Below are 22,703 nucleotides of genomic sequence, written 5' to 3' on the forward strand. Positions count from 1 at the left end.
AGATAGAAGAAAGAAGATAGAAAATAGAAGAAATAAAGGAATTGTCAAAAACTGTCTCTTGTCATTTTTAACATTTTTGACAGTTTTTTAGTGAAATGGTAGGGGTACAAGTACCCCCTTACCATTTCACACAGGGGGGAGGGCCGGGATCTGGGGGTCCCCTTGTTAAAGGGGGCTTCCAGATTCCGATAAGCCCCCCGCCCGCAGACCCCGACAACCACCGGCCAGGGTTGTCGGGAAGAGGCCCTTGTCCTCATCAACATGGGGACAAGGTGCTTTGGGGTGGGGGGGCCTGCAGCGCGCCCCTCTTCCCCAAAGTACCCATCCCCCATGTTGAGGGCATGCGGCCTGGCACGGTTCGGGGGGGGGGGGGGGCGCTCGCTCGTCCCCACCCCCTTTTCTGACCAGCCGGGCTGCGTGCTCGGATAAGGGTCTGGTGTGGATCTGGGGGGAACCCCCACCGTTTTTTCAGTGTAGGGGTTCCCCTTAATATCCATACTAGACTGGAGGGCCTGGCATGCACCCGAAGGGGGAACCCATGCAGGTTTTTCTCGCACTGCCTTAATAGGAAGATATCTTTTTCCTATTTCAGCGAGCGCGAGATGTACCTCGCCGAGAACCAGCGCGGTCCGCGCTGGAAACATTCTCGCGTGCAGGTACTCCTCTGTGTGCGCTGGTTCACACGCTGGATTAAGGATCTATCCAGCGCACCAATTAAGGTCGGAACCAGCGCAGTGCTTTCATCTCAGTAAATGACCCCCCTTGTTCCTTAGAGAAATCTGGGAACCATGCTACTTAAAAAGATTTTGAAGAGACAAAGTACAGGAAGTGTTAACCTCACAACATCTCTGGCAGGATCAACAGCTAAAATAGGAGAAGGTAATTATCAGGGTTTACATACCATTTAAAGAGGTCATGTCATGTAAAAAAACTCCTGGTGATTAGGGTGTAGACTACATACTAGTATTAGTACAGTAAATGGTTCAGTGATTTAGTTTAGTTTCTCTGACCTGAAAAACTTAATTAAGTGGTACATTAGTTGGGGGATAGTTACTTTAAAGCTTAAAAATATTATACACCTAACAGAAGATTTTGGTTGAATGATTCTTGCTTTCTGGAAACTCTTTGACATGGATGTAAAATAAAATGAGATAAAACTATTGCTTTGGCAGATACAGAATCAATTGATTTGTTAAAGTGACACTGGAAAATTAATGATAGAAAGAACAATATCTTTTTGTCAGTGTATTTTAGGATAGCTCAATTTATTGTTCTGTCACACACAAAATAAATAGTTCTGTCAAATAAAGTAAGTTTATGTGACAGGTTCAATTTATGAAGTGGCGCCATGCTGCTTAAGAAATAACAAGTTTTATATATGTCCCTTGTCCTTTGCTAAGCAGCTCTTGGTGTTTTACCAATGTAAAACAATAGCTTAGCTATAAACCAAAAAACAATGCAACTGCTTGACCAAAAAAAAAAAGGAAGAGTGGGATTGTGTTTGCACTTGCACTGCTGGTTTTGAACTTTTGATGGGATTTAAGTAATGGCCCCATTTTTAAGATTCACGTCCCCCATACTATGGTTTGAACAGTCTCCAATTACTTTCTGCTAAGTTTAACCACTTCCCCATCCCCACCCCCTTCATGACCAGGCCACTTTGTTCTATATGGCACTGTGTTATTTTACCTGACAAGTGCATGGTTGGGCAACACTGTCCTTTTTCCCCACAAACAGAGCTTTCTTTTGGTGGTATTTGATCACCTCTGCGTTTTTTATTTTTAGCACTATAAGCAAAAAAAGACCGACAATTTTATATATATATATATATATAATTTTTACTTTCTGCTATAAAATATATTCAATAAAAAAATTGAGCAAATCAAATTTCTTCAGAAATTTAGGCCAATACGTATTCTGCTACATATTTTTGGTAAAAAAAAATCACAATAAGCGTATATTGATTGATTTACGCAAATGTTATAGCGTCTACAAACTGTTAGATATTTTTTTTTCTTATTAGTAAAGGCGGTGATCAGCGACTTATAGCGGGACTGTGATACTGTAGTGGACATTCTGACACTGACACCTTTGACACTTTTTGGGAACCAGTGACACTAATACAGTGATCAATGCTAAAAATATGCACTGTCACGGTACTAATGGCACTGGAAGGGGGTAACATCAAGGGTAATCAAAGGGTTAACTGTGTGCCTAAACAGTGTTTTACTATACTGTGTTAGGTGCTTTTACTAGGGGAAGAGATGGAATTTATTCCCTGCAGGGACACCACCTCCATCCCTTCCCACCTGTCAGAACGGCAATCTGACTTGTTTACATAGCTCTCCACATGTGGCCCTTGGCTCTTGGACAACTCTTGTGATAATCTCTTTCACCCTGCAAAAATCTAGCGAGGAGCACCTGGTCGTGGCTGATTTATGGTAAAATTATCCTTTTCCACTTACGGATTATGGTCCCAACAGTGCTCACTGGAACATTCAGAAGTTTAGAAGTCCTTCTGTAACCAATGCCATTAGTATGTTTTGCAACAATAAGGTTGTGAAGGTCTTCAGAGAGCTCTTTGCTTTTGCCCATCATGAGTTGTTTCTTGTGTGACACCTTTTATAGCCCATCACATGAGACTGAAATAGCTAATATTAATTTGCACTGACAAGGGGCAGGATTGCTTTCTAATTACTGGTAAATTTCATCTGGTGTCTTGGCTTTCCATGCCTTTTTGCACCTCCATTTCTTCATGTATTCAATACTTCTTCCCTGTGTCATTCCATTTTATTACACATAACTTAATTTCTGTACTTATTTGTTTTGGTTTCTTTGTATGTATGGCTTGCACGGGTTGTTACTGACATATGGTGAACATTTCGTGTCAAAAGCACCTTTAGAAACTGTCATGTACCTGGTGGAGAGTGAGCTGTAGGGAGGGCTTCTCTTGCACCTCCTGTCTAGCACCCCTGATAGAGATAACAGGAAGTGAAAGACATAGAGTGACACGAGGGCCGATGTAGCAGGTGGCTCAGGACGGGTCTTGGCAGGAGCCCGATAGCTGCAGATTACTGGACGGGCACAGAGGACTGGAACTCCGTGTTGCTGGAACAGCAGGCTGAGTCGTGTTCGGTACAAAAGCCAGGAGGTCATCAACAGCCGAGCAGAGCAGGTACTGGAACGTGAGACAGGATCAAAGACGGGATACAGGCCAGGTTCGGTACACAGTCGGGCAGTGCGGTACAGGAGCATGAAGCAGGGACAAGGTCAAAACTCAAGCCAGGATCACAGGAAGGCAGGCAGAAGTCCAAGAGGCGTCTCAGGTACAAGCCGGGTCAAACACAGGAACACAGGAACAGATCAGATTCAGGTAACAGGTACTAGCTGAAAGACCACTCAGCAAGGCTCATGTGTCAGTGTTCAGCTTAAGTAAACTATTTAGTGCCCAGACGTGCACGTGTGCGCGCGCCAATACAAGTCCCTTTTACACACACTGGTGTGCCCGTGCTTGTGTGCAGGTGCGCATCTGTTAGCCAGACTTCTCTTACAGAAATACATTTACCTAAAAAAATGCTGACGTGTTTAATACTTATTTTACCCGCTGTATATATAGCAGTCTTTCAGGCACAGATACCAAATCCAGTGAGGTAGTGACAAACAGTGCAATGTTTATTTGTGATATATACAAGTCTTTTATATACAGGTGCTGTACAGTGTTTCAGAAAACAAACAGAACAAAAATAGCAAAACAAAAACCTAGCCGTGTCTCAGCACTAACTCTACAAAATACAGGCCGTAACTACCAGGCAGAGTAAGCCTACAGCTTGTCAGTTTCCACATATGCAGCTTGATAGCTTTAACCAACCTTTTGCTCTCACAGACCAGTGTTGTCTGATTTTCCCAGGCAGAGAGTACTGGTTGTCTGTCTCAGGTGAGGTTAAATTAGCCTGGGCGAAGAGGACCAAGATCCCAACTGGATTGTGGATCAGAGATCCCTGAATGTGTATGAGAGGAGCCTGGGAGATGGATAAACCCCAAACAGGAGTTTTACCAGCTGTCTATGGGACGCTCTGCTACATATACTGTATATATATATATATATATATATATATATATGCTCATTTAAAAGGATTTGTATTTTTCTTTATCCAGTTCTGAAATCCATCTCTATCCAGTTCATACAGCACAGCCCTGTATGGCAGGACAGAATACATTGCAACCTGTTATATTGCCTTTGATGCCACTCAAAATAGAGATGAATGTATATCCCTGTGTCCCAGAACATGGGCTGCAGGCTTATCCTTATACCAAGGGGGGCTAGTAAGTGTAAAGAGGAAAGGATTGCACCTACTCCCGCCCAGCCCAAGTGAATAGGATAGAATGCATGTAATATGAAAGGGTCCCTAGGCACTTCTGTGACCACAGTCGGCTTCCCTCTTAACTTGAGCGAGTTTGAACAGAGCCTTGTGAATGGTTCTGCAGCCTCCTGGGACATGTCACATGTCTCAGGAGGCTGGAGGGGTGGAGGGGCAGGGCAAAGGATGCCATCCTTGCTTAGGCGAGGATTGTGGAAATGGGAGCAGATACCAGAAAAAAAAAACGGTACTCGCTTCCCCCCTCCCCCTAAATACACCTGTAACTTCGTAACAGGCTGTGAGGAGGGAGCAAACCAGTGAAGTGAAGTTTCCCTTATGCCACAGAGGTCCAAAAAAATGCTATAACTTCTTATATTAGTATTTATGTTTTTATCAAGAAAACTACAAGGTAATATATACTACAAGGTTAATATATATAATTATAAAAACCCTGATACTTTTACACATGGAAATAAATTAACGCTTCACTTGCTAGCATCTTGATTCTATGAAATGTAAAGCTCAAAGTTAATAAAACATAGCACTTTCCTTTCACTAAAGAAGCCAAGTAATAATAGGTGTACCTATGTTTCAATGCAGATGTACACAATGTTCTGCTGATTGTTATATTGCAGGAAAATTGAATTGTCAAGGTTTTTCTGTGATAAAGATGTAAAACTTTTACTTTGTTTAACTTAAACAGTGAATAAGTACCTGGGCAATTCATAAAAGGCAGCATATCCTGCCTTTATCTTTAAATACAGCATTTATTTCTGAAAGATTCGCTCTTTACTACATGCATTTCTTTAGAGAAATAAACTTACAAGATAAAATGGTTTCCCTGTCCCCACTGGCAGCCCCAATCTCCTTTATACTTGGATTCACAAGCTACACTGAGATCAGTGGGAAACATGGGCTCCTGCTGTTGTCAGTAACATTCTGTGAGGGGAGAGCAGGGTGCATGGCTGAGCTGTGCTGTGTGTGTCAATGGGCACACACAGCCTGGCTCAGGAGCATGCCCACACAAGTGCCTCCATAGCACACTGCTTGCTACGGGGACACTGGGAAGAGAGGCCGAACAGAGAGTGCCGGTAGGGGACCACCAAAGAGGAGGAAAGGGACTGCTCTGTGCAATGTCATTGTAAAGAGCAGGTAAGTATATAATGTTTTTTATTTTAATAGTAAATAAACTTTGACTTCCGTATCCCTTTAAGCTAGGCATACACTATTGGAATTTTGCTCAAGTAACTTTCATTGTACACATTTTATTGGGGGGGCTCTCTAAAATAGATTTCTGTTGATCAACCCACTGGGCCGAAGGACAAGTATCTTTATGTGTATGGCCAGCTTTAGAGGCTGTTGAGAGAAATGTTCCATATACAGTATGTAGCTCACTACCGACAATGCCATTATTACCATAAGAAAAAGTCAGACTCTTTGAAATACACTGTTGATTGAATGTTCCAAGTTTCATGATCGTACAGCACTGTTATAATCGTGAATTTTAAAAATTTGACAGATAGTGTTGTCCAGGCACCACATCACTAACCATCCACTATAGTACATAGAGAAATACTGTATATGTACCTGGGTCTTTGAAAGTATATTAGTAATCAAAAATCATTTTGATATTTTGTAGTTTATTTTGTTCACATATTGCCACGGTACCTTAAAGTCCTGTGTACACATATTTCCTTAAAATCAAAGATTAAAGTCAGCACTCAGTGGTATGGGCAGCCAGAAAAAAGGATTGATAAACAAACCTTGAAGAATCCATAAAAATGCATTTGCAGTGTCTATATCATCATGAATGCATTAAAGTGAATATATCATACATCCACCAAACATGTGCAAAAAAACATAAAACATATTCAATATAATACAAAAAACATAACATCTCTAAAATCATCTTACATGACATAAAAAAATAAATAACGAAATAAATGAAAATGAAAATGGTGAATGGCTTGAAAAGTAAACAGTGCAAAAAGTCCACAACCAACGTATTGCGTGACCTGCAATATCCCTGACATGTGCTGAAATATAATTCCAAAAATACTCCTGAATCTGTCTTCCACCACCTCTTGCAGTTAGCCCCAAATTATCTGGTGTATAGCCTCACACCACAAACAGGTGAATGAAACACTCATCAAAGGTATAGACTGCAAAGCACACGCCATAGAACACTGATATCTGAGAGCAGCTCCCTCCTTTCCAGCCAGAAAAGACACAGCCTGTTGCAGCCCAACAGCCCTTCCTCTCTTATGCAAATAATGAACACCTGGTTTAGGTAAAAACATCACTATTTCATGTGGGAAAAGTCCAATAATCCTGCCACCTGGATTTCTAATTCTCTGACGTGCTTATCCCAAAAAGGGCTTAATCATAGAGGTTCCTCTATGATTAAACCCTTGTTGGATGAAATGCATCAAAGTATGTAACTGAACCTTGTGGGTGGTGTTGGCTCCATATTGTTTGGTGAAGACCAGTTTGGGATCTGTGCCTTCACTCAAGGTGGAAATTGGATATCCTAACGTGGGCTTTTGGAGCAGTATTGTGTTTTTGCTTTCTTGTTGAACTGTTCTCTTAGTGTTTATGAGTGCAAGTATAGTACTGATGGGTGGTAGCAATAAAACGGGGGTGAGTTGCATACTCCTAATTACAAATAATGCTAGCCACAGCTCTTGTTATCTGTGTTGACCCAATTGTTTATATTTAGTCCTGCATTGAACAATAGTAGATATTAAAAGTTGTACTGAAGTTTGATGCTCAAATACAGAATGATTATGGCCTGTAGATCTGCTTGCTTTGTATGGCATAATTATAATGTTTATTTTCCTTTAGGTCAGAAGTTAGTGTAAATAAATATGCCGGATGCCTAAAAGACATTGAGATCTCCCGAACACCATACAACTTACTTAGCAGCTCTGAATACATAGGATTAACCAAAGGATGTGCACTTGAGGTATGTTTGCAATTTTGTGTGACTGGCGTAAAAAACAAACAAAAAAAAAAACAGGAAAATATTCAGGCAACCAGTAAATCTAATTTGCACTTTAGGATCACAATGGTTATATTTGGAGGAAAGCGTTTTTCTTATTCTGGATTTTAATACCAAGTAGGGCAGTATTTGGACATTAGGCTTCCCTAGGCACAACTGAATAATAATTCTCTAACAAAACTCTGCCCCTTATATAATGCATGTGATAGTTAGACAAGAACAGAGTCTACTTTATATTCACACAAAAAAGGGTAAATGGGCACAACAAATAAGCAACAAGAATATACTCTATATAGAAAACCAATCTTGTTTTTGAAGCTGAATAATAAAAAAGTCCAATGATAGGGGAGCAGCTACAAAGCAGGCAGAGGAAACCTTAACTGTAACTACAAGAGAAAAAAAGCAAAAAAAAAGGGTGCAAGTGACTTATTGCAATAAAGACAGTGGGCACAAATATTGAAAACAAGAAATGCACTCACAATAGCTCAGTCAAATGTCCAGAGGTGAACAAAGGATAAAAAGAAAAAAAGATTAAAATAGTTTGCCAATGTTGAAGCTTGGTGTTACCCACGCTAACCTTACCACCCTATGGATTGGCCTACAAGTGCCATTATGACAACTACAACTCTTTTATTATGTAAGGGATCCACATGGAGGATCCTCAGGTAGATTTAAAGAGCAACTCTAATTTCAGTTATAATAGGTGTGGATACAAAATAAGGTAGTACTGAGTATTACCAGGGAGGCAGACTTTTTAGGCTAAGAACCAGTGGAGAAGATATAGCAGTATAAAATATATATAAATTTATTGAAAAATACAATATCTAAAAAACAATGACAATTATAACATATAGCATCTATGATTATTGTGCAGTGAGCCCTTGTATGTCTACGCGTTTCACCATTAGGCTTCCTCAGGACACGGCCAAGGTTCACAGATGAGACAGAGAAGGAAATATGTCTCTCTATCTTAAATTGGAATGCAAAATTATGCAAGTCACGGTAGCATGAGAAAGTTCAATCAGCAGTAAGAAAGTATATTAGATATAGCTAAATATCTCAGCAGGGGCATGTAAACAATATTCCTAATTAAGGGAGCAGCCATTAGAGGGAGGAGGGCCAACACCGGATTCACCACTTAGATCCTGGATTTAGTATCAGCAATGCTGAAGGCTCAATACAATCCCATCGCTGCATATTCAGGATACAAATAATCCAGCATGCCCCTGGGAGACAGCAATACACTGCACACCTGTGTGCAGTGTATTGCTGTCTCCCAGGGGCACGCTGGATTATTTGTATCCTGAATATGCAGCGATGGGATTGTATTGAGCCTTCAGCATTGCTGATACTAAATCCAGGATCTAAGTGGTGAATCTGGTGTTGGCCCTCCTCCCTCTAATGGCTGCTCCCTTAATTAGGAATATTGTTTACATACCCCTGCTGAGATATTTAGCTATATCTAATATACTTTCTTACTGCTGATTGAACTTTCTCATGCTACCGTGACTTGCATAATTTTGCATTCCAATTTAAGATAGAGAGACATATTTCCTTCTCTGTCTCATCTGTGAAACTTGGCCGTGTCCTGAGGAAGCCTAATCGTGAAACGCGTAGACATACAAGGGCTCACTGCACAATAATCATAGATGCTATATGTTACAATTGTCATGTTTTTTAGATATTGTATTTTTCAATAAATTTATATTTTTTATACTGCTATATCTTCTCCACTGGTTCTTAGCCTAAAAAGTCCGCCTCCCTGGTAATACTCAGTACTACCTTATTTTGTATCCTCAATGATTTATGGACGTGGCTTATTTTTGGTGCACTTTCCTCTTTTTTGTAGTTATAATAGGTGCCCCTGCAACAATTTTTAGTGAACTGTGATGAACAGAAATAGTGGGCTTTGTGGCCTGCAATCTTTGAACATACTTTCTATATTTTTCTATGCTTGTGCAGCAGGAGTTCCTGGCTAATACGATGGAGCCTCATTGAAAGAAGCTCTTCATTGGGCTGAAGAAGCAGCCCAAACCCCAATATTGCCCTCTAGTGGCAGCTGGTAGTTACTGATACAAAGTAATAAGAGGTTATAAACAGTAAACATTAGTCCGTTGGCTGCAGGGTGGTCCACCAATGTAAAATTTTCTCACAGATTAAATCTGCTAAATAAACTAATGAAAACAGTGTATTATTAAGTAGAACTACAGAAGAGTAGAATTATATTTTAATGGTTGGTCAAACAATGAACATGTGGCATCTCAGAAGCAATCTTTAGTTATATTCTTTATTCTGAACAGTAGAGATAATTTATTGAATTTAAAAAAAAGTTGCTGATGGTATCACATTTCATAAATAAGCTCTAGTCTGACTGTACATCTTGTATTTTTTTATTCACATTGTAGATAAGATGACTTGCAAACCTAGAAATGTAGAACACATTTTGGTATTTGCACATACAGTGCCTTGAAAAAGTATTAATACCCCTTGAAATTTTCCACATTTTGTCATGTTACAATGAAAAACTTAAATGTATTTTATTGGGATTTTATGTGATAGACCAACACAAAGTGGCACATAATTCTGACGTAGAAGAACATGTTTTCAACATTTTTTACAAATAAATATCTGAAAAATGTGACGTGGATTTGTATTCAGTCCCCTTTACTTTGATACCCCTAACTAAAATCTAGTAGAACCAATTGCCTTCAGAAGACCACTAATTAGTAAATAGAGTCCATCTGTGTGTAATTAAATCTCAGTATAAATGCAGCTGGTCTGTGAAGCCCTCAGAGGTTTGTTAGAGAACCTTAGCGACCAAACAGCATCATGAAGGCCAAAAAACTCACCAGACAGGTCAGGGATAAAGTTGTGGAGAAGTTTAAAGCAGGGTTAGGTTATAAAAAAAAAATCCCAAGCTTTGAACATCTCATGGAGCACTGTTCAATCCATCATCCAAAAATGGAAAGAGTTTGGCTCAACTGCAAACCTACCAAGATCATCCACCTAAACTGACAGGCTGGGCAAGGAGAGCATTCATCAGAGAAGCAACCAAGAGGCCCATGGTAACTCTGCAGGAGTTGCAGAGATACACAGCTTAGGTGGAAGAATCTGTCCACAGGACAACTATTAGTTATGCACTCCACAAATCTGGCCTTCATGGATGAGTGACAAGACGAAAGCCATTGCGGAAAGAAAGCCACAAAAAGTCCCGTTTTCAATTTGCGAGAAGCCATGTGGGGGACACAGCAAACATGTGGAAGAAGGTGCTCTAGTCAGATGAGACCAAAATTGAACTTTTTGGCCTAAAAGTTTGAAAAACTAACACTGGACATCACCTTGAACACACCATCCCCATCGTGAAACATGGTGGTGGCAGCACCATGCTGTGGGGATGCTTTTCTTCAGTAGGGACAGGGAAGCTGGTCAGTGTTGATGGGAAGATGGATGGAGACAAATACAGGGCAATCTTAGAAGAAAACCTTTTAGAGTCTACAAAAGACTTAATACTAGGGCGGAGGTTCACCTTACAGCAGGGCAACGACCCTAAACATACAGCCAGAGCTACAATGGAATGGTTTAGATCAAAGCATATGCATGTGTTAGAATGTCGCAGTCAAAGTCCAGACCTAAATCCAATTGAGAATCTGTGGCAAGAGTTGAAAATTGCTGTTTATAGATGCTCTCCATCCAATCTGACAGAGCTTGAGCTATTTTGCAAAGATGAATGGGCAAAAAAATTCACAAAGCTGGTAGAGACATACCCAAAAAGACATGTAGCTGTAATTGCAGTGAAAGGTGGTTCTACAAAGTATTGACTCAGGAGGTCTGAATACATATGCACACCAGACTTTTCACATATTTATTTGTAAAAAAAAAATGAAAACCATTTATCCTTTTTCTTTCCGCTTTACAATTATGTGCCACTTTGTGTTGGTCTATCACATAAAATCCCAATAAAATACATTTACTTTTTTGATTGTCACATGGCAAAATGTGGAAAATTCCAAGGGGTATGAATACTTTTTTAAGGCACTGTATGGTTTCATGTTTTTTCTTATTAACGTTAAGCACTTTTTATAGTGGCTCTTCTTGTATTTGGCAAAGTAAAAATCATTTAAAATCTGACCTCTTTTGCATATTCTGAAAGCCTACTTTATTAAAAAAAAATCAATATTATGTACTAATCAATCTTGACCTAAAGCTAAATATACCCTTAATTGTTTCTAAATGCTTTCTCTACTGTATAATAGGTACAATTTCCCAGGCTATCATTTTATTTTATAGGACTCCCTATCTAAGTACAAATAAAATTAATTATTGTAAATTGCAGTTGCATTCATTTAATTGTATTATATTGGAAATATTCTTAAACAAAGACCTAATAATGACGTTTGATAATTGTATTAAAAGTCTGTTATACAGTATATCATTGTACAAATAAATATGACTTAAAATTCTTGCTTTCAGGGAACAGTCATATTTACCACTGACACATATATATTTGTCACACTAAAAATGCTTTGAAAGGTTCCTGTATTTATAGTGCGGATGTTGAGTTGTGACCTCAGTCACAAATCTTATCTATATAAAACTTGCATGCAGCAATAGCAAAGGCTCTTTGACAGCTTAACTGACTTTTAAACAAAACAAAGTGATAAATTAATGTTTTAGAGATTGCTGTTTGTACTCTGCAGTAGACTTATTAACTTATTTTATCCTTTTTATCTTTATCTGATTGTCTGGGTCAGTACATGACTGGGTCATCTCCAAGTGTAACATTTTTTATTAGTTTGCTGTACATCATGTATACATGTATTGTACCCAATGTTTATCATTGTGAGTGAGTGACCATTTTAGTATTTTTCTTTAATAAATTTTGAGATATGATATATAAATGGAAAGAACAACCAATATACAGAAAGAAAAAGAGGGAGGCAAGCCACACTGGGGAAATGTCACACTGAGCACAGCAAATTGTAAGACAATTGTCTGTCCTTGTATCAGTCACATGTTGCTGGGACCTTATTCTGTGTTCTTCCCAGTTCAGCTCACGAAGTGATAGCAGTTGTTACCATTTTTTCTTTATTAGTTGGAAAATCAGTTTTTGTGATAAAAAATTGCTTCCTACCACACAATTGTTACAGACAACACTCAGATGGTCTCATCGTATAGCAATAGTATTGACAAGCAGTCAGGGCCGCTGTTAGAAATCATGGGGCCCTGTACAGCCTTCCTGATGGGCCCCCCAACCCTGCCTTCACCCGACCCACCCTCCTTGGGTGTAGTGAAACATCGGCACTGACTTTATCCCCCTAATCCCCGAAAATGAAAAAAGTTCCACCTCCTAGGCCTCTCTGTTGACTTGATGGGGCCCAAGAAAAATGTAATTTAAGCTCTGGTAAGCAAGTAGTAGCTGGGGGATGGTCTAGTAAAATCAATTTATTAATTTAGGCAGAAATGAAAAATAAAGTTGGGCTGACAGCCTTATCTGCAGACTGATGTTTAGCTGATGAGGCCTGGGCCCAGTACAACCGGACCAGTTGTACTGCCTTATCAGCAGCCCTGCAGACAATCACAGAAGATTAGATGTAACAGATATAATAAGCTCCATGGGTTAAAGTGGAGTTCCAATTAAAGCAAGCCATACATGATACAATTTTCTTTCCTTCAACCACGAGTTGAAGGAACGAAAATTGCTTAATTCCCCCATCAACCGTCAGTGTTGATGGGGTAATTCCTCCCATGGAGCTATTGTATTCTGACAACAAGAGGTTTCCCCACCATCAGAATACAATGATGACTGCCACCAGCTATAGGCAACAGCAGTGATCACAAGGAAAAAAACATACAGGCTGGTTGTACTAAAGTTGATCAATGGATCAACTTCAGTACAACCAACCTGCCCATAGATGGACCTCAATTGGGACAGTTACTGCTGAGTCAGGCACATTTTGATCCGTCTATGGCCGGCCTAACTGAACTGACAGCAGCAGGTGCAGTAATGTCATGTCATTAGATAGTTTGCACACAGTGCCAGATCACATCAACAAAGCCTGTTCATGGGCCTCAGGCTCAACCTGGAATTAGAAAAGCAAGTACTCTACTTACTGTTTGTGTGATAATTCACTCACAATACAGTTATATTGTGTTATGCTGATCTAGAGAGCAGCTTGCACAAATCAGGATAATCCACCCTTGGCATATGCGTACATAAGCCCATAGGCAATACCAGGCAAATATGCTCAAAACAAACAAGGCTGCAAAACAGAGTTTCAGATATTTAGAAGACATTCTTTAACCACTTGCCTACTGGGCACTTAAACCCCCCTCCTGCCCAGACCAATTTTCAGCTTTCAGTGCTCTCACACTTTGAATGACAATTACTCAGTCATGTAATACTGTACTTATATGGAATAGGCTGCTCTGCTTAATAAGTGAACGTGATCATGATAGGTTAGTATGACCATACCAAAAACATTCCCAGTGATGAACAACATTAAAAATAAATTGAAATGAAATGCAAACAAAGCAGATATGTGAATGCTGATAGAACAGTATAGACTTGAGTCCACAGACTGCACGATTCAAATAGTGGATAAATATAAATGGAAACTTAGAATCAAGGACCAAATGATGCTAATAAGTCCATACGATTAAACAACAGTCCTTATGGGAAAAACAACTTTTCTGATAAGGGAAGAAAGCACCAATCTTGAAACAGAGTGAGGCATGCACAGAAATGTCTCCCTGGGGAGCGTGATGGTATAGGGAGTTCCTCCACCTCAGACAAACACGCCCCTTACCGGATTGTTAGATCTCCTGTTATAGAGATCGTGCGAGCGAGTGGCTGTGTCCCCCGGCCACTGGGTCTCTGTTTGAAGTGTCTCAAGGTCCCCGCTCAGGAGTTAGTATGACAGGTAAAAGACGCCTTTAAAAACAATGTAAGCCGGCCAGCTCGCAGCTGCTGCCCGTGTCTTCCGGGATCAGCATGGTGTGGTGGTGACGTCAGCACGCCGCTCCTCCCTACGCCGTTTCGACAAATCTGTCATCTTCCTGGGGTGATGTAATACTGTACCCAAATGATTTTTTTGTCCTTTTTTTCATACAAATAGAGCTTTCTTTTGGTGGTATTTGATCACCTCTGGGTTTTTTATTTTTTGCGCTATAAATGAAAAAAGACCGAAAATGTAGAAAAAAAAACACATTTTTCTTTGTTTCTGTGATAAAATTTTGCAAATTAGTAATTTTTCTTCATAAATTTTGGCCACAATTTATACTGCTACATATCTTTAGTAAAAATAACCCAAATTAGTGGATATTATTTGGTCTGTGTGAAAGTTAGAGAGTCTACAAGTTTTGGTGCAAATCATAAAAAATTGATCACACCTCTTGTATACTGGCGGCCTATCTCATTTCTTGTGACCCGAACAAGTCAGGAAAGTACAAACACCCCCCAAATGACCCCTTTTTTGAAAGTAGACATTCCAAGGTATTTAGTAAAGTGATACTAAATGTACAATTGTCCATTGACACACAGAACAGGGCTCAGCCCCACCCCTACTCCCTCCTCACTGGCTATGAATGACAGTATTAGAAGCCAATGACTCCCACTGCTGCATTTGAACCAATGAGGAGGGAGAGAACCAGGAAAGCAGCTCTCATGCACATCACTGGATCGAGACTCAGGTAAGTTTAGGGGGGTCTAGGGGGGGGGGTGGAGATTTTTTACTTTCATGCATAAAATTCATGGAGCTAAAAACGTAAGCCTTCAGAATCACTTTAATTTTCAGTCAGCTAATTTTATCTTTTAACACTAAATTTTTTTGCTAATGTTCTGTTTTTTCCTTGTGACTATATTTAATTTCTGATAATCTGCTTGAAATACATTTAAGTTCTCAACCTTTAAACCCCACAATGTTAAATAATGTTATTAAATTTGTGTGTGCCAAATAAACACTCAACATTTGTAAAGGTTTAATGTAATGTACCGTTGTAATTGAATGTACCTTTCTTTCATGATGACATTCAAGTGTCATTGAAGCCCATTAAAATCCATTTAAAAAAAGCACAAAGCTTTTTTACTCTTTGTCTCTTAAACTCCCATTTTATGTACAGTATGCAGTAAGGTTGAGTAAATGTTTAATTTTACAGTAAAAAGAGTGCCCTTAATTAGCTAGTCATTTGTGGCATGTACAGGAGAATGTACCGTGTTATCTAAAATATATATCATATTTAGAGTTTTTCAGTACAATATTTATTTTATGAGACTTTATTCATTTGAATAAGCCAATGGTTTGCAACTAAAATGTAACTTAACATAAACCAACAACTATTGTGACAGTTAATTAAAGTTGTTTCTCTTTCTAAACTTCTGAAGGAAAAAGATTTATAACCCTGTTACAGTTTGTACACAACCTGTTTATTGCATTATAATATTACCTGTATGCTATTCAGCAGAGATCATTTCTAGAAGTTTATGGCGCAAGCTCCTGATTAAGACCATAAAACAGTTTTATTATAAGCAACAAATAATGAGGTAAATGCTGTCATGTGTCCTCAAACTCAATTTATCCTATGCTATACTGACTGAAGTAGACTTCCCAATTTCACTACGACCCAGGTTGTTTGCAATACTGGAATCTAATTATAATGAAAGAGAATAAAATATCCACTGAATTATGTAATGATATTATTTTGTCTTAAAGTGGAACTTCAGCTTAAACCTTTGAATTGGAGAAGGGTTAGCAACCCCGTCCCTTCTTTGATTGATGTCTGTGTCTCCATTGGGTGGATTCAACCTCTCTATTTGTCACAATAAGCACTGATTCGGGGGCTGGAAGTTATGCTCAGCCAAAATTTAAAGTGTTTTCATGCTCCACTTTTTTTGAGGAGTAAAAAAAAGAAGCTTTGTGTGACAGAGATATATGCATGAAAGAGTTCACCTAAATGCTTACTGATCATAGTATTTAGTCCCCTGAAACAACCAATAACGTTAAGAAAGCTCTGTTTTGCTTATCCATAGCACCTTTAATGATTTCTAGTGTGTGAAAGAAAGAAACAGTTCTCTAATACTCAAACATAATATTCACAACCAGTAGGGCCTTAAAGACTATGTACATAAACACACTATAATTTAGTGACCCACAAGGACCAAAGGAAGTTGACTTCCTGATACCTAAATCCAAAACAACCTCTCTCAGATAATAGAAGGAGTATAATCACACTTTTCTTAACATAATTAATTATTGGAAAAAGAAGCTCATCCAAATTAGATACCTTATAGACCCTAATACACTGCAGTAAAACTTCATAAAATGGAAAATGGTTCCACAGATATATGCTTTAAATGCCAAAGATTAGAAGCTTCAGTCATCATTTAATTTAGGAATGCTCAACAGTGCTCTCAGACTTTGGGTATGATCTTATGGAATTTATCTATGATGCTCTTTTCTGTACCCAGTTCCCAATTCCAAACAGCTTGTATACTGTGAGCCATTAATTACATTCTTTAATACATGTATAATAAAATATATATGTGTTTACCCTCAGAAATCTGTCTCTTTGATATTTTAGAAGCATATAGGCATGAATAATTATTTTCTCAAGGGAAGGGTAGTATGCAGAATTTGAATAAAGGTTTAAGAATGTGGAATGACACCCTACATACAACATTCACTTCAGAGCATGGTTTAATATGTTCAGAAGGTAAATCCTTGATATATGATACAAGACCGATTGCACAATGTGTCATAGTCAGGTGTGTAATTTAATTGTATTTGCAGGCCTTAAAAGCTTAATCAACATCTTAAAAAAAATAATAAAAATACTGAAACATTTTGGAGTGACAGATACAATAACTATATCTAAAACATTAATTTATTTGAATCTTGACTTTTTTGGAGCAATAATGCAGAGCATAAACGATTCTATGTCATTATGTAAATGAGAAATGATAGACTTCTTCATAATAAATGTTGTATTTGTGTGTTTTATTTTTCAGAGAGTATATGTAGTGAGTTTTGCAAAGCCTGGATATATAGAAGTACCACCAGTATCACTGGACCCTGGAACAGAGATTACACTGTCATTTAGCACTAAAAATGAATCTGGGATGATTTTAATTGGTAATGGAGGAAATTTTGTTTCTCCAAGAAGGAAACGTAGACAAAGTGGGCAGGTAATACATTGCATGCCACATATTTAAATTGTTTTTAATTCTTTGCAGACAGCTTTGTTATTTACACACATCTGCCCCGCTACATAACCAGAGACTGGTGACACACATCTTTCCTGGCTCGTCCATACAGTTTTGTATACTACATTACAATTTTCAGTCTGCTAACTGAGCAATAAATGAGCCTAAACTTCTCTTTGATATAAGCAAGGAGGTGATCCAGGAAGAAGTAAAGCTAAACTTTGAAGTATTAGTATGATTTTCCTGGTAGAGCGGCCTGACAGAGTGTTTCAAAAACTGCTGACCGATATCCAGTGAGTGGCAGTTGTGTGGACGAAATTGCCCTGTTGATGTCAGAGGTCAGAGGATAATAATAGAAAGGCAACAGTAACTCAAAGAACCACTCGTTACAACCAAGGTATGCAGAATACCATCTCTGAAAGCACAACACATTGAACCTTTAGGCAGATGGGCTAGAGCAGCAGAAGACCACAACTGTCAGTGAACAGAAAACTGAGGCTACAGTTCGCACAGGCTCACCAAAATTGGACAATAGAAGATTGGAAAAACATTGCCTGGTCTGATGAGCCTCGAATTCAGCTGCGACATTCAGATGGTAGGGTCAGAATTTGGTGTAAATAACATAAAAGCATGGATCCATCCTGCCTTGTATCAACTGTTCAGGCTGGTGGTATTGGGGTAATGATGTGGGGGATATTTTCTTGGCACACTTTGGGCCTCTTAGTACCAATTGAGCATTGTTTAAATGCCATGGCCTACCTTAGTATTGTTGCTGACCATGTCCATCCCTTTATGACTATAGTGTACCCATCTTCTGATGGCTACTTCCAGCAGGATAATGTACCATGTCACAAAGCTCAAATCATCTCATCACTGGTTTCATGAACATGACATCTGCAGCAATTGTGTGATGCTATTATGTCAATATGGAAAATCTCTGAGGAATAATTCCAACACCTTGTTAAATCAATGCCACAACAATTTAAGGCAGTTCTGAAGGCAAAAAAGGGGTATAACCTGGTACTAGTAAGGTGTACTTAATAAAGTGGCCATCGAGTGTATATATGCTTGCAAGTGCACTTAAAGGTGCAATCGATGTAGATCACTGTAGATCTGTGGGGAAGCTCTGAAATGAAGGGACGCTCTGCAGATTTTATCATCCAATCATGTACAAGCAAAAATGCTGTTTTTTTATTTTCCTTGCATGTCCCCCTCAGATCTACAGCGATTGCACTTGCAGTGTAAAGTGGATTTACTTTTAGTAAATAACCCCCATTGTGCTATTGTACAAGCAGTTATTTGAGATCATACACAAGAGACCCATCAGATCTTACTTTAAATCTACATTCATTCTTTATGCTTCAGGTATTTTATGCAGTCCTTTTAAGAAAAGGGAGGTTGGAAGTTTCTATCCCTGGACCTAAAGAAATACATCGAATAACCATTAGACCTGAGAAGGGAGAATTTCATGATGGCAAAGAACACTCAATCCGAATTGAAAGATCAAGAAAGTAAGTGACATTAGCCTTGAACTTTTTTTAGGCAGGATTAACGCCAATGATGTATGCTTGCTTTTCTCACCCATAATTACATCTGTTCATCTTAGGAATATAGTGTATTTGGTGGGAAAAGTAAAGGTATCTATATACAGTTAGATATGTTAATAGCAAAGCAAATGTTTTAGCTCTCTTTGGTTAATTTCAAACACTGTTTCTCGGATTAGATCATAGGATCACTGCAAAAAATCATGTTTCTAGTACAGGCAGATAGTTGGGGGGAAGAGGGGAATGTGAAATAAATCTGATATCAGATCCCTGATATCTAATCTGATATCTAAAAATGAATAGCAAATTATTTGTTAGGATTGGTGGCCATGTTTAGGATGCCTCCTGGGTGTGATCTCTCAATTAATATATTCATCTATTTATTCAGATAGCTGAAAGCAATTTGTTTAGGCAGGTTTTTTTTTACCTATTTTACATGCCCTTGATTTTGTTCTAAACAATCACGCTTTCCTTAGTGTAGAATGATTGTAATAAACAGAGTTGTTAAGTAGACAAAATTGCAATGATTATACTCCGACTGCCTGGTAAACTTCCTAGAATAACTTTTTTCTTATGCATTCTAAATGAGTAAGTGGCTATAATATCTTAAATCTGAGAAAAACACTGTTTCTAATGCCAGTATTCAGTCAGAGTCTAGGATGAAAAGAACAACCTGTTCGTGTTTATCTAAACTATGAAGTTAATAGAACAGAGAACAATGTAATTACTTCTCTTACACGAACAAGGTTGCTTGTATTGCCCTCTAAAGGTACCTGTAAATTTATCACATTTTACATTCAATGTACATCTAGCTTTGCTTCCCGTGGTGTGAATATTCAGCAGCATGTTGATTTGTCATTCAGTGACAATGGAAGCCGTTTACTCCTGGATATAATAATCCAAACAGATGTATCCCCCATGCTGTTTTAAAGCCAACTGAGTGTAATCATGCAACTTAGCAATGCTGTGTAAAACTTTTACTATACCAGAGCTATTTTCATTGCCAGAATGGTACATGCAAAGCAGATGGAATTCGCATCAAAAGCATTTCTAAAGCCGAGACCAGATCATTAGATGAACATTATTGCTCTTTGCTGTGCAACAGGTTGTTTTTCTAATTTGGTTAATATAAAAGCTATTCGCTTTTAAATTTGCCAGAGCAAGGGCTGTGGGAGAGTTAAAATTATGTACATCGCAACAAAATATGTGACAGTATATTTCTATGCAGCCAATCAGTAATTTCAACACATTCTTCTGTATTTTATCTTCTTTTTAGTGTCTTTACTGTGCAAGTTGATGAAGATAGAAGCCAGACACTAAGGATGCCAGCAGGTCATTCAATAAGCGTAAAAAAGCTCTTTGTAGGAGGAATCCCATCTGATTCTCAGCTTACAATGTTCAAGGGTGTTCCACCATTCGAGGGATGCATATGGAACCTTCTCATCAATGCAGTGTAAGGCAACCCACCCTTCAATAATTATGTACATTTGGACCTTAACAGTTAATCTAAAACCAATACTAAACTCCAAACCTCACTTTTAAAAATGAACCCCTAACCCAAAATTTAACATTAATTGAACCTTATATATTAAGCTTAATCGTAAAACTTAAAGTGTTTGTTATCCCAGCATTTCAAATTCCTGATGTGTGCCTACTGTACCATGTACTTATATGAAAAATGATCCTGTTCTGTTTGTATTGCCTCCTTTGTGTGAAATCCCTAGTGTTCCTGCCAGTCCCTCTGCATTCCTATTAAAGACTAAGCACGCTAAGCAGAAGAACATTAAGACCCCTTTCACACTGGGGCGGTTTGCAGGCGTTATTGCGCTAAAAATAGCACCTGCAAACCGCCCCTAAACAGCCTCCGCTGTTTGTTCAGTGTGAAAGCCCGAGGGCTTTCACACTGAAGCGGTGCGCTGGCAGGAGAATAAAAAATCTCCTGTCAGCCGCTTCTTTGGAGCGGTGAAGGAGCGGTGTATTCACTGCTCCTAAACCGCTCCTGCCCATTGAAATCAATGGACAGCGCGGCTATACTGCGGTAATACCGCGGCTATAGCCGCGCTATGCGAGGGGTTTTAACCCTTTTTAGGCCGCCAGCGGGGGGTTAAAACCGCACCGCTAGCGGCCCGAATACCGCGGTAAAACAGTGCTAAATATAGCGCTGTTTTACCGCCGACGCCCCCTACCGCCCCAGTGTGAAAGGGGCCTTACTGTGGTCAGTTCCCTAGCTATGCTGGGAACTCAGCCTCCTCTCCTCCAATGATCTGGCATACCCCCCTTGCACAGCCATTCACTGGGAAGATCAGTGTGCTTCTTCTCCCCCAGCTCTTATGCAGCTGAGGACAGAGGGAATGTGAGCAGTTATAAAAAAGAGAAAAAGGCATTTATATTGTTTTTTTTTACATCTATACATAAATGTTAGCCTTTTATTTCATTTTTAAACTGAAGGTGATCATTTACAATCACTTTAACTATACCCCTTGTGACAGAGCAAGGCCATGCCACTGTGAAAATGGTTGAAAAAAGGACACAGGGTTCACACATATGCAGAGTCACAGACCCCTGGCTATCAATAATGAGTGGAGAAAACATTTTTTACAGCTTTCTTCAAATTTTGGTCTTCCAGGATTGGGCTCTGTAGTTTGGAGTTTTGAATGTGCTTTGGGAGAGAGGAAATCTTCAACCCTGTGTCCAAGCTTTTTTAAAGACCAGCAGGGTGTGTGTCCAGGTGTACACGGCTCTTATAATGAAGGCTTGGGAATAGCTCAAGGCTCCAGCCCCAGCCAGAAGGGAGGAGTGCTCTTATTTGATGACAGGTGTATGATCCTGTCTGTAGACAGAGGTGATTTATTCAAGAAACAGAAGAGACCAGTGCAGGAGCAGCTGCGCTGCTGAAGAGGGAGTCAGGTGGTCCAGAATTTTCTTTTACCTGTTTTGCTATGTGAAACTGCGTGAGAAAACCTGATGTAAGGGACTTTGCTTTGACATCTTTTAATAAAAGTGGGCTGGCAAGCCTTAAACCATAGTTCAGGCTTGCGTGGGCTTGCTAAAAACACATCTACCACCCTCCAACTAATCTTAAAGTGATATTAAAGTCTTGTTTTTTGTTTAAAAATAACAAACATGTTATACTTACCTGCTCTGTGCAGTGGTTTTGCACAGAGAAGCCCAGATCCTCCGCTTTTTGGGTCCCTCTCCGGCGCTCCCTGCCCCTTCCTCTTGCCGAATACCCCCACAGCAAGCAGCTTGCTATGGGGGCACCCAAGCCAAGCCACTGCTCTGTGTGTCCATTCAGACATGGAGCCGTGGCTCGGCCCCACCCCTTCTCTCTCCTCATTGGCTCACTGCCTTTGATGGACAGCAGCAAGGCACCCACTGCTGTGTCTCAGCCAATCAGGAGAGAGAGTCCCGGACAGCCAAGGCTCTAGTGCAACATCACTGGATGAAGATGGGGCTCAGGCAAGGATTAGGGGGTTGAGGGGGGGTTGAGGGGGGGTTGCTGCACACAGAAGATTTTTTATCCTAATGTATAAAATACAAGGTGGATTCATATGCAGAAGACAGCAGCTCAGCATGTAGGATGGGTGTCAGCGCCCATCTGA

General features: G+C 39.4%; 1 protein-coding gene across 7 annotated transcripts in view; it reads left to right on the forward strand.

The window, feature by feature from the left end:
• The window catches only part of LAMA2 (laminin subunit alpha 2), a 1,513,089-nt gene that overhangs the window by 1,451,026 nt on the left and 39,360 nt on the right, over positions 1-22,703 (forward strand). For all 7 annotated transcript variants that reach the window (XM_073627245.1, XM_073627247.1, XM_073627249.1 and 4 more), the window contains 4 exons: positions 7,203-7,323; positions 17,363-17,539; positions 18,923-19,068; positions 20,378-20,554. In XM_073627245.1, the coding sequence (XP_073483346.1) occupies positions 7,203-7,323; positions 17,363-17,539; positions 18,923-19,068; positions 20,378-20,554 (621 nt within the window). The remainder of the gene's footprint in view (positions 1-7,202; positions 7,324-17,362; positions 17,540-18,922; positions 19,069-20,377; positions 20,555-22,703) is intronic.

The sequence above is a fragment of the Aquarana catesbeiana genome, linkage group LG04 (genome assembly GCF_042186555.1).
Source record: "Aquarana catesbeiana isolate 2022-GZ linkage group LG04, ASM4218655v1, whole genome shotgun sequence".
NCBI lineage: Eukaryota > Metazoa > Chordata > Amphibia > Anura > Ranidae > Aquarana > Aquarana catesbeiana.